The 13,291-nt window shown below is 41.6% G+C and overlaps 3 protein-coding genes across 3 annotated transcripts; 2 read left to right on the top strand and 1 right to left on the bottom strand.

Moving 5' to 3' along the window:
* Positions 1–2,058: 2,058 nt before the first annotated feature.
* Positions 2,059–2,425, top strand: PpBr36_05510 (uncharacterized protein; the record flags this gene model as incomplete). Its single annotated transcript, XM_029892665.1, is given in 2 exon segments — positions 2,059–2,230; positions 2,250–2,425. 2 exon segments carry the CDS (start codon positions 2,059–2,061, stop codon positions 2,423–2,425), a joined length of 348 nt encoding a protein of 115 aa, XP_029749311.1.
* A 1,435-nt stretch (positions 2,426–3,860) lies between these two features.
* On the top strand, positions 3,861–4,632 carry PpBr36_05511 (uncharacterized protein; the record flags this gene model as incomplete). The annotated part of the gene is made up of 2 exons (XM_029892666.1): positions 3,861–4,257; positions 4,373–4,632. The coding sequence occupies 2 exons, from the start codon at positions 3,861–3,863 to the stop codon at positions 4,630–4,632; spliced, it is 657 nt and encodes a 218-aa protein (XP_029749310.1).
* Positions 4,633–4,810: 178 nt separating this feature from the next.
* PpBr36_05512 (uncharacterized protein) lies at positions 4,811–5,792 on the bottom strand (the record flags this gene model as incomplete). Its single annotated transcript, XM_029892667.1, has 2 exons — positions 4,811–5,275; positions 5,373–5,792. 2 exons carry the CDS (start codon positions 5,790–5,792, stop codon positions 4,811–4,813), a joined length of 885 nt encoding a protein of 294 aa, XP_029749309.1.
* Positions 5,793–13,291: the final 7,499 nt, after the last annotated feature.

Raw genomic sequence — 13,291 nt, forward strand, 5'->3', positions numbered from 1 at the left:
TTTTTCGGCCCCAAAATGCCAAGTCACCCACGGTTCTGACTGACAGCGTCCGGAGTTTTTAGACCATATATCCGTGCCGCAGATACTGGCCGCAAATGGTGTTGCGCTTTCGGGTCCCCACCCGAACCTTTGACCTCCTAGTGCTAGTTCCGGCGATCCCTATGATCGATCAGGTATTTAGGCATATTGACCTTCAATATGGCCGTAGACAGACCAATCGATACTAGGTAATTCCGGCGCTACAAGCACCGCCTTACAATCATTATAATAAAGCCTAATTCGATAGGTCACTTTGTTATATGTCACTTTGACATCTTTAGGACTTTCCTCAGGTCTTATAGGAAAAACGCCCCCTCCTTTCGTCATGTAATTTAAAGCAATCCCGACCGCGCATCGTCTGGGTTCGGAGTCGTTGGCCAAGACAGCGGCGGCTTGGAGAATAGCCAAGGTGGCAGGCACAACAACGCTTTTATACATTTTGCTAATCTTCAAAGGTTGTAAAATAAGTCAGTTTTAAAGTTTAAGAGAGTCTGAGAGGTTATTTCGGGGAAATTGGGAAATACCTGCGAAAGAAGTGAACGTTTGAAATGAATGAGTGATGATTGGGAAACCCTTTGACTACCGGGTGCAACTAAGTGGTGTTGCAAGCTTCATATAACATTTTTCTTTAATCCCAAATACTTGTGCAGGAATGGATACATGGACCTTTGCGGGTGATTTTGAGTTGATGTTAGCAAAGCTTAACTCATTCTTATGCTATGCATTGGCGGAAAATAACCAGAATTTGGGGGAAATATTGAGCCAGTAAGATTACCCAACGTTGATGGCACCAAGCTAATATTTCTCAAACAATCCTTGGATGGAATATAATGCCTAATCAAAGTCCAAAAATGTTCACCACGTACACGTTAATCAGATGTGATTTATATACAATTCCTGCGTTTTCCAGGCATGTTTGGCTGTTACCGATCATCGTATTACAACCAGTCCGTAATTATAAACCCGGTTTGTTAACTTTTTCTCTTGTTAACATGTACCCGCTTTTACCGTCAGTTCATATTCTTAAATTTAGTTTAAAAAACTCTATCTCTGCAGAGGGCGTTTATTAAACTTTTCGGGTCTATTAATAATCCCGTGGTATATCCGACTAATAAATTATTATCGCGCCTGGACCATTGTCCGTCATAAAAACCGGCAATTCTTCATTTTCATAGCTGCATGGAAATTACGCACAGTTAAATAGAGAAATGGTATCATTTATTCAGTTCCAAAACTTTATGCGTATACGAAATGGATAACAGCAAAAGAAACGAATAACTTTGCAAAAAAAAAAAAAAAAAAAAGAAAAAAAAAAAAAAAAAAATAAACTTTTTGCAATTTAATTACTATTTTGTATTATTAGCAGCCTACTTTATTTGGCTTTACGATTTAGTTAGAATTCGTAGATCAATCTGGCAAACGGTGCCGTGATGGAAGCATTGTATAAGATTATGGCAAGTTCTAATTATAACAGCATTGACTGTTGGAACAACAACGGTTATCGCACCTGGGCATTCGTTAGTTGTGGGTTGCGATTCAGGGGGTGCACGTGCGATCCGAATGCTTAACTCCTCAGGCACCCGTGGACCCACGCGGCCCGTTTTCTCGGTTGGTATAGTCACACCTAGTTTCTACACCTGGACGAGGTCTATGTACATTGTCACATGTACTTAAATTTCCTGCTATGCTTTGAAAAAAAAGCCCTGTTGTGCAGATCGCCTGGCTAATGTCGCATAACCTTTCAGGTAAATATAGTGCATTCTAGACTCATCCATGGCCGCAACGGTCTTTCTTGCATGGTGTGCACGATTTAAGGTCGGCAGACCGAAACTGCGCAGCTGTGATATGAGAAGTGCACCGGTGCATCTGTAAACGCGCGGAGACACTTTGTCTGAGGGGTTCTGAGATCCAGCAATCGACAGTGTAATCTGACATTGTTATACCACGCTGCCCTGGCCCTTTTCTCGTCTATTCAAGCTCTGAAAAAAAAAAAAAAAAAAAAAAAAGAAAACAAACAGCATGCAGTTCGGACCCGCCTTGGCCACCGCGGCCGCTTGCTTGGTTGGTTCATCCTTCGCCTGGGTGATGAGGGTTGTCGACGTCGACAGCAGCCACAACCCGCGCATAGATGCCTGCAAGGTCACCATGTCCAAGGGCGACTTTTCGATTACAAAATACACCAAAGCTTCAGGTAACTATAATTTTTCCAGACGGCCTGAGTAGGATATTCGTTACCGTGGATCAGAGATGCGTGGTGGGCGAAATCGGGCATAACCCCAAGGGTTTCAACTTTGACGCGAAACCCATCCAATGGGTCGACGACCCCAGTCCACAACAAATCACGCAACGGATTAGAAAGCTCAACAAAGAAGGGGCAACGCCGTGATCATGGAGTTTGAATTTACTCTCGCTCGCTCTCTCTCTCTCTTTTTTTTTTTTTTGGCGTAGTGTTTTGTCGTCGTTGGTGTTGGAGTAGATGGCTGCGTCTCATTTGCCATGTATACCAGGATATGTTTTGCTCAAATACATTTGATATCATCATGCAAAGGTCTGGATCTTGCTTATCCGGATCACACCGCCACGGAGCCCCTGGGTATTGACAAGAACACAAACATGCAACCGCCACCGACCCTGTCTCACAAGCACTGAGAGTAGCATTGGTTAGATACCTATGACCCCTGAGCGCAGCACTTTGCACCGGTCTGGTGGGGAGGAGACGGTAGCGCAGGTCTGCCAGTCTCGTGTGCCGACGCAATATATGGTTATGGCATTGCAACAATTTTTTACTCATTATTGTATCATGGAAACAAGCAGGAGAGGCTTTAGAGCGGTCGACGCAAACCACTACTGACGCCTGCTGGCTCGAGGCCCATCGGGTATCAACCGCATCTCAACAAGCCTTTGCCTGCCACATCAGATGAACATGTCTTTTTGCTGAACGGAGGTGCAGTAGGGAAACTCTATCAAGCAGTTTACTTTTTTTTGACCATGACAAGCGACTAAAGCCAGTAATTAAATTTGGTGGCCAAACTGGGTATCTTTTATCCTTTGATGGTTGCGATCAAGAGCATCAAGAATGCAATTGACCGTGACAGCGCCGCCCGGATATGCAGCCAACTGCACAACGTCCAGCAGAGGCGCGAGCAATGCATAAACTTGGACATGGTGACACGGGTGCAACGCTCGTCCAGGTGTGGCGGTTACAGGATCCACCGGATGATTGTTGTAAGGTAGATGCCGGAGGAAACGTTTCGTCCCATGCACGTTCCCATCATGGACAGCTACCGTCGCCGACTGGGTCGCGCCATTGGTCTTTCTTGTCGAATGTTGTTTTGTCTGATGTGCCCCGAGGGCGAATGGCCACATGGGTCGCCACCCCACGAGGGGTTTTGGCTGCTTTGCTGTCCCGTCGTTGCACAAGGTTCGTCCGGTCTGTCGATCCCGGACCGTTTTTGAGGGCCAAGTCAATCTTGAGTCTTGACTATTCATCTCACCAGCCCGTGAACGGGTGTGCCTGACCGAGGTACTCAAGTACCAAGCTTCAATCCAACCATCTCATAGGCCGAGATGGCCCATGGAAAGCGCAGCAGAAGCAACGTGCGGGGTGTCTAGTCAAGTCTAGAGCCCTTGGTACAAAACGCAGACCCCTCCTGGATTGTCAGCTTTGCTTGTCGGGTCCAGCCTAGTCTGATTTTTTTTTCTTTTTCTCTTTCTCTAGCGTAAGCGCCCTCAAACCTCCCATACCCCTCCAAAAGCAAACATTCTCTCCGACCTTGACAAAAACAACAACAACAACAACAACAACAACAACAACAACAACAATGCCTCTACAATTCGGTCTCTGCGAACCCTCCGACGTGCCGCGGTGCTTCGAGATCACCTCGCGCGCCTTTGGCACCGAGCACGGCTACTTCGAGGCCGTGTTCCCAGACCACGCCACGCCCGAGGGCCGCAGGTCGGGCGCCGAGAGGCTGGCCGGCGCGCTAAAGAACCCGCAGGCACGGCTGTGCAAGGTGACGGACACGGACACGGGCGAGATCCTCGGTTTCGCAAAGTGGGACGTCTACGAAAGGTCGCCGACCGACGTCGGGGCCAAGGACGGGCCAAAGGGCGACTACTGGAAGGACGAAAAGGCCAAGGAGCTGTCGGACTATTTCTGGTGGGAGTTTACCCGAAGGCGGTGGGATGCGGTGCGGGAGTCTGGGGGTGATATTGTCTGTGAGTAGGGCCCTTTCGGACCATGATTGGGGGTGTGGGCAGCTCGTTATCGGCCATCGTTCCACTGACGAGCAGTTTGCATTTTTTTTTTTTCTTTTTGCGACAAAAAACCCAGCCCTCGACATCATGGTTGTCGACCCGGCCCACCATCGACGCGGCATCGGAAGGATGCTGATGAAGTACGGCGTCGACGAGGCCGACAGGCTCGCGGTGGAATCGGTGGTGGAGGCGTCGAGGATGGGGAGGTTTCTGTACGAAAACTTTGGCTTCGAGATACTCGAGGATGTGCTCATCCCCGTGCCACCCGGGCAGGAAGGAAAGGAGCAGTTTTTTCACTGGATGAGGCGACCGGCGACGGTCAAGGCGGCAGCATGAGTCGGGGGTCTCACAGCTAAGGCTCTGGCTATATTTCTCGCGTTCCGGTGACTAATAAGGATATTCCCTAGCTTCTACGCTTTCATTTACAAGTCGCAAAAGCTACAACAGACCTCTGATTTTTCCACTATAGTATCGAAAAACTATATAGTCCAGAATCTTTCCCGTCGTCTCCTCCCTACAGCCCCATGAAAGCCATGTCATCGCCCCCAATGATGGGAATATCGTGCCCGTACTTGGGATTCCACACCCCCTTGACCTTGGCCGTCAGCTGCCCGTCCCCGCCGTAAAGCGTCGTCGTGTACCCGCTCTCGGGCGAGTTCTGCAGCGTCCTGGCCGGCGAGTCCGACAGGCCCAGCACGCCGCGCCACTGCTTAAGGGCCTCCTCGTAGTTGTTCCAGTGCAGGGTCGTGTCGGCGCCGCCGTGCATGATCATCATCCTCGGCCGCGCGCCGTCGTAGCCGGGATACATGTCCTTGGCCATCTTGGTCCAGACCGCCTGCGACGGCCGGACCTGGCCGTTGGCGCAGCTGCTGTTCCACGCGTTGACCTGGCCCGACGCCGACATGAAGCAGCCGGCGGGGACTCCCGAGTGCGCAATGACGGTCTGGAAGAGCTCGGGGTAGGTCGCAGCCATGACGTTCTGTTGATGGTCAGTTTCGGCTTCGGTCGGGTTTTGGAGGGGAGAAAAAAAAAAAAAAAAAAAAAAAAAAAAAAAAAAAAAAAAAAAAAACACATACTGCCATCATGGCTCCGCTGCTAGCCCCTACCAGGTGCACCTTTTTCGCGTCCGCCTTGTACTGCGTAATGGCGTACTTGACCATGTTGGCGATGCTGTTGGAGTCGCCCCCGCCGTCGTGCATCAGGGTCTTGCGCGACGAGACGTCGAAGCAAGTGCCCTGGTACGGCGACTCCGGGTAGATGACGACGAAGCCCTTCTGGTCGGCCAGGCGGGCATAAGGCGTGCTGCCGTAGAAGGAGCTGGCGGTGCCCTGACAGTGGTGGACGGCGACCACGATTGCCGGGTTGGTGGCCACGCGGTCCGGCACGTAGACAAACATCTTGACGTTTGCCGGGTTGGCCCCAAAGTCGTTGACGCGCTGCAGGGAGGCGGCGCTGGCCAGGCCGCCGAGGGCCAGGAGGACGGTGGTTAATAACATGGCGCCGTGCGTGCGAAAGTGACGGTTGAAGGAGAGGGAGGGGGGGAGGTGAAGGCGAAGTGAGCTTGGGACGAGACCCCCCCCCCCAGAGGCTGGAGATCCGGGGGCCTGGACATGCTCTTATGCCCGCGTCGACGGAATATTTGTCTGCCATTTCCGTCTCGGATCTTGTTCCCCCATGACGAATAGCCAAATTGGGGAGGCAAAAGAGTGGATCTTGGCAACGTCATTGGCGGGAATCCGATTTGGCCATATTGAACCCCTCCACGGCATCAGGGTTCTCCTCTTGTCTGGGATAAAGAAGCAATCCAGCCTCTGGCGGCGGGTAAATTACTCGTAGGTGGCTCTGTCGAGTAAGCACATTATGCGGTTCTGACTATTGCTGGAATCCCTGACGATCAAGAGTAAACCGCAGGCTGCAATCTGCATTACTCTGATCAGGATCTTTGGAAATTCAAAAATTAAAAAAAAAAAGAAAAAAAAATAATCAACAACGAGAGGAGCATTCGTGCAACGTTTTGCGGGACAACAAAGAACAGAATTCTATCACTACACCGACATGCTCGTGATGCGATGGATATCAGTCTATATTTGGATTTTGGCAGTCCGCCCTTTAGTCATGTTGTGGCCTTTGATCATCGCAGCCAAAAGCCGGCCCCAGTTCGAGCTTAATCTATACGAGAAGTGCGCGCTCGGCAAGGGGTTGGGCTGCTTTGTAACCCTGTACGTCTGACGAAGAACTTTCACCGTCCACTGTTGCTATAATGGTCAAAAGCCTGTCCTGAAACGAAGACCCGTCCCCGATTAGACCAAGTGCGCCCTATAACCAATGACCGATTATCGTGTTCCGAAAAGCCTTGTTCCTTCCTTTGGCTGCGGGACTTCAACAACACCCTCTGCATCTCGGGGTATTACAATCGTGAAGCCCGGAGGCTCTGGACCGTGGATGAAATCAAAGGAACAACCCTCATTGAATTTAATGGTAAAAACATGACTTCCGTCCTCCATGTGAGGAACCTCCTCGTGTGCCTTAAACCTGCATCTTTTGTTAAAAAGTCACTTGTTGTGTATTTTGAAGCCTATATAGCATAGTCTCAGTGCTCAGACTAGACCCCTGCGGGGTCCGAGCGCTCCATGTACCTTTCAGCCACATGGCTTTTCGACCAATTAACTTGGCCGAAAAGATCGCGCTCGTTCTAGTCTGAGGACAATTCGTCGCATTTCGCCGTTTATAGCGGTATTATTAACAATTTATTGAATACTGCAATATCGCCAATAACCATTTTTTTAATTTGAGGATAATTTGTTGTATTCCGGCGTTTATGGTGGATATATGTATTGTATTCGCATTATGTGTATATCGTATGCGCAAAGAATAATAATATAACCACTGTGCACAATAGAATATGCAATTAAAAGAAAAATACAAAATCGTAAAAATATAAGGTAAACTATATTATAGAGCTTGAATTTTAGTGGTTTTTTTTGGCGGAGCAAACGCTTTTATACCTGCTGTTAACTTATTATTTAAATATCAAATGCATTTTCCAATTTTTAATTATTTTGAACTACTATTTTAAATAATAGTAAATATTTATATAACCCTAATATATTACAAAAGATTAACATTTACCAGTCTAACCGAGGAAAATCCGCGCAATTATGGTTTAATTTCAATATTTTATTTATTTTTTTCTTTCAATTAATAAATTATTAAAAAATCGAAAAGAATACCCTATTATTGGTTAAACAAATTGAAATTTTAATATAATTATTTTTTGATGATATTTTATTGAAATGTAGCTTAATTTCTTTTTACAGATTTTATTCAATTAAATAACGTCGGGTACTCCCTGATGGCCAACCCCCCTGTTGGCCACCCAAAAATAACAACACTTTTATTTTTATCCTCTAACTTCTATTATAAATATTTCGACGAATTTTTCATTTTTGGAATTACTTTTTTCTAATCTTAATTCTTCAATTTCCAATAAAGCAATTTGCCGAAAATCAGCTTACTTCCGCCATTAAAAACGTTAATAATGGCCAATCAATTGCAAAAACCTCCCGAAAGTGGGATATACCTAAAAATACATTTCGTCACCGTTTTCAAGGTTTTCAATTTTATAAAAAAACATAAAACCTTTTTCAAAAACTTCCTACTAAATAGGAAAAACATTTAACCAATTGGGTATTTGCTCAAACAGTTTTGGGGTTTCCGCTAACGCATTAAAAATTACGTTTTCTTACCGAACGAATTTTTCAGGCCGCCGGAAAAACAAAAGATTTTGGAAAACGTTGGATAACCCGGTTTTTGATTCGTTATCCAATCCTTAAAACCCAAAAGCCCCGTTGAATAAAAAACGTTCGGGTTAATGGAGCTATTATGGAAATAACTAAATTTTAATGATTTTATATTATTAACTATTAACAATATGGGTTACTAAAAGGGGTTTAGGCATTAGCCTAAGTGCGGCGTGGTGCTAGTTGCGCTATAAGGCCTGTAATTATAGGGCTTAAATGCCCTAAGTTTTTCACTAAAATTTTGAGACTAATACTTTCAATTTATTGGTGGGGGAGACTTTGCTTTATCTCCCTTACATACTCTCCGACATCGAAGTGGGGGTCCGCACCCCGCAAAAGGTTCCGGTGCCGCACACGATTTTCCGAAAAATTATTTTGTATACGTTATTGAAAAAGCCTCCTTATTTTCATACGAAGCATTTCTAAATTCGCACTAATTTATTAATTTAATGAAATTTTTAACCTGATATAGGGTAATTAATTCGTAAATGCAGGGTGGGTGTGAATCCGGTACAGGGTAAACCCCATTCGCTGACATTTCAAATCGCAATTCCTGCAATATAAAATATAACGGAAAATCCGACAGCCCCAATAACCCCATTTCAGCACTATTTACTATAATTTATATACAAATAAGAGTGGACCCATTACATGCTAAATAACGCATATAATTAACACCCCTTTTTTGCTATTATTTACATCAAGTCGGAAAAGACAAATATAAAAAAATAAAACCTTAAAAAAAGAAATCTGCCTTATGTGCCAACCCGATTCGAATTCCCGATATGAGCCCCCTGGATAATTAAACCCTTTGCACCGACCCATAATCCCCGGAATGGACGAACCCCCGAATTGGAAAAAACCCCCAAAATTGTGATAACCCCCGGATTCGAACCCCCGATTTGCATAATATTAACCCACGGAATTAACTATTAAACCAGGTAAATAATTTGGTTATCCGTTGGTAATAATCCAAATTAGGCATATTATATAGAGTATTTCGAATGCGTAGATCGCCCAAAACACGAGTGCTTTCAATTTTGATTTAACTTTGGGTATAAGGTCGGTAAAAACTGCCTCTAAATTAATTTGTACAAAGTATATTCGGGTAATACGGCCGGTATTGCGTAAATAAAAATCCAATATTTGCAAATAAAGGAAATGTAATGGGTAATAATTAATTAAAAAATTAATTCAAAATGTCTTCAAATTTAATAAATAAAAAATAAGCTTCTAAGCGTTTAAACCTTATAAATTCTAAAAAAACCTTGTAAATCGGAAGCGTTAGGGGTTTTATTAGGTTACTAACGGGCATTTGTTTGGAATTTAGGTATTTTAAAGTTATTAATCCTTTGATAATCAATTCGCGTACGTAATAAAATTTTAATAGCGTATATTTAATACGTCAATGATGGGTAAAGTTATATGCGTTAATTATAAAACTTATATTATTTCCAAATATTATAATAGGGTTTTTTATAAGTAATCCAACTCTTATAAATAGGTTTTGAGACTATTGTATTTTACGTAGGGTTTCCGTTAAAGCATCGGTTTTGGTTTTGAGGGTATTTAAAGCTATAATATTAGCTTTTTTGCATTTCCACGTTATAAGGCCCCCAAATAAAGTGTACAAATATCCGTAAATGGATTTTGAATTTTCCTTAGCCCCGGCAAAATCGTTATTACTAAAACCCAGTGATTTAAAGTTTTTAAAACCTTTTATTAAAAAACTGGATAGTGATTCGGCTTTAAATACTTTATTTCCGTAATAAATAAATAAAGATTTAATACCCGCTAAATAACGTAATATGTCTTTGATTGCCGTTAAATGGATTATAGTAGTTTTTACTAAAAGACATGGAAACCATTAAACCGTAAAATCGATATCCGGGCGCGTTCATAGTACTAAATATATAAAGGTGCCAATAATACGCTATGATAATTTAATTTTTAACGCATTGACGGGTTTACCCCCGCTATATTTTAGCACACCCGGTTGTAAAGGAATAAATATAGATCTGCGATTAATTAATCCGAACGTTGTTAATATTTCTTTTATATATTGATTCAAACAAAGCCAAAATGAGCGTTTAAACCTATTTTTTATAATTTAAACGCCTAAAAAATAAATTGCAGGGCCCTTGTTTTCCAACGCGTATACCTTATTGAAACGCGTTTTTAAGTCCTAAGTAAATTGCAATTAAGGACTTATTAGCAAGCAATCGGTTACAAAAATAACGATAGAATATTTGGATTTAACGTTTAAAAAACAGCGGGATTAGAGATTAACGGTTTAAAACCTTTTTTAGAAAATAGGGTTTTTAATTTGTTTTACCAATTTTTGGGACCCTGTCTCAAACCGTATAACGCCTTTTCCAACTGTATAACTTGCAATTTTTTCGGATTATAACCTATTTCCACTAAAACTTAAGCGGTGGTAAAATTACAAAAATGAGCCTATTCGTTGAAACCGTTTGGAATTTGCAAATATATATTTACGTCGGTAAAATCACTATTTAAAAGGGCACAATTAAAATGGATTTGTTCTATTTCCCAATTTGATGCATTAGCTGTAATTAATAACATACGCCAGGTAGGTGGTATATTAGTATTAGCAAAAATTCCGATATAATTTGGGTTTTCGACCTGTAAAAAACCCCTAATAATAAATTTAATTTTATATTTTATAGGTTTATTATTTTTATCCTTTTTTAATTCAAATACCGGCCGGGTAAAAACGAGTTCACGGCCAGCAGGCATCTTAATTTTAGGGATAAAACGGAAGGTTTTTGCGGTAACGATTTGGTCGAATTTAAGCGCTAAAATAGCTCACCATTTCGCATTTTTAAGGTTATTCAGGGCCTACTGGTAGCTATTCGGCTCATTGTTTTTAGTGGGGTTTCTTTTTATTTTTCTTTTAGCTTAAAAACAAAAATAATGCACGTAACTTATATTTATTAAATCTGGGTTTTCGAACTGCGAATTTAATCCCACATTCTGTATTTTAGGCACTGAAAACACCGGAATTTCCGTTGTTTTAAATACTGAATTAGGTACCGCTACCGTTATAAGTTTTGGGGGGCGAATAGTAGGTCATACAGGTTTGGCTGGCTCCGTATTTCCAGGGTTTAAATGCCCTGTAACTGGTGGTAATTGCCCTGTACCAGGTGGTGAATGCCCTGTATTTTTAGGTGGTAAATACCCTATTCTTTTAAGGTTTTATTAATTATGCCGCTGTTCAATTGGCTGCGCGCATGAAAAATGCAGCCGACTGCTAGTTTCAGGGCTCGTCCCTAAAGCCCAGAGCTCCACAATTAATCCACTTCGTGGCTCAATCGCGGTTTTGCAATGTACCTGTGGGTCCATCCAAAAAACATTTTGGTTCAGGTTTGAGGACAATTTGTCGATTTTCGCCGTTTATGGCGGTATTTTTGGCCTTTTTTCGACCGATACTCCTTTATTATTCCACAATTACGCAAAATATCGAAAAAAGAAAATATCGTTGAAAATAGCGTTTAATACCGCTATTAGCAGCGATTTGAATTATTTTATTATTTGTTATAACGGCCGATTTGGATACCACCTGCCCTTAATCCGTTTATGGCGGTACTGGTTTTTCGATTTTTTTTTAATATTATTTTTTATTGTTAACCGAATTTTATAATTTTTGCACGTGGAGGGTTGTATATATATATATATATACCGTTGTAGTAAGTTTTGATGCTTATACCGATTTGTATAAGCAGTTAAATAAGCGGATAGGCAAAATATATACTTTTTTATATATAATTTATAATCGAAATTCGCTTATATTTTTACCAATTTTGACGATAATAAAGCCAGAGTTTCAGGGATTGGACTATTTATGTAGACCAACGTCCACGTGGAGCCCAATCCATATTATTGGCTTTTAAAGCTTTTCTATATTAAAAAATACTAGATGTAAATTTTATGAATGTTTTTGCATTATTTAATTAATTTGTTATTATTGTTGTTTTGCAACCAAATTCTACGGTTTTTGCTCGTGGGGGGTGGTCCACGACTGTATAGTATAGTGGTGTATTTTGGTACACATATTCGACTATATAAACCGTTAAATAAGCGGATAGGTAAAGTGTATATAATTTTATATACAATTTACAATTGAAATCTTTTCACATTTTTACCAATCTTTATAATAACAAGGCCAGAATTTCAGGGATTATATTAAGTATATAAGCAAACGTTAGCGTGGTGTCTAGCTTATGGTACCCATTTAAATCTCCTTTTTATATAAAAATATATTAAATTTGTACCATTTCTTTTATGTTTTATTCAATTAAATGAAATTCCCAAAAATAAGGTCGAATCGCATTTTAGTACAAATTTATAAAAGAGTGAATAGATGAGAAGTTTTTTTTAGTTTACTATCATTTGCGTAAATTATTTAGCTTTTGAATAATTTAATAATCAATATAAAAATATTAATAAAAGCTTTGTTTTAAACCACACCTGCATGCATTTTGTAATTGAAAGTCTGCTAAGTAACAAATATATTATTTGAACTTAAATTAATACTATACTGCATAATTTAGAATAATAATTAAATATAATCAAAAATTACAAATCTTATTTAATATTTTAATATTTTGCCAAATAAATTGGATAAAGAAACGCGGTTTCAATAAAAGGATTGCCAAAGCCCAGTCAGTTTAACGCAGGTTAATTCACATTTTTACGATTTTTATTTAATTTTATATTCGAACATTTAATTGTATACCGTGGTTACACCATTTATTTTACTATTATAATGCGTTTGCAATATATATACCCGCTACAAACGGCGAAATACGACAAATTATCGTTAATAATACCGCTATAAACGGCGAAATGCGACAAATTATTATTGGTAATATTGGCGTACCGCTATAAATGGCGAAATGCGACAAATTGGTATTGGTAATACTGGCGTACCGCCATAAATGGCGAAATGCGACAAAATGTCCTCAAATTAAAACGAGCGCGATCTTTTCGGCCAATGTAATTGGTCGAAAAGCTATGTGGCTAAAAGGTATATGGAGCGCTCGGTCCCCACTGCGAAGCAGGGGGGTCTAGTCTGAGCATTGAGACTAGCCGACTGCACTTAACGTGCGGTTACAGGGCCTTTATAAGGCCTGTTTTTTTAACACCACCCCTTAAACGTTATTTAGGGAGCC

Source organism: Pyricularia pennisetigena, chromosome 6 (genome assembly GCF_004337985.1).
Source record: "Pyricularia pennisetigena strain Br36 chromosome 6, whole genome shotgun sequence".
Classification (NCBI taxonomy): Eukaryota; Fungi; Ascomycota; class Sordariomycetes; order Magnaporthales; family Pyriculariaceae; genus Pyricularia; species Pyricularia pennisetigena.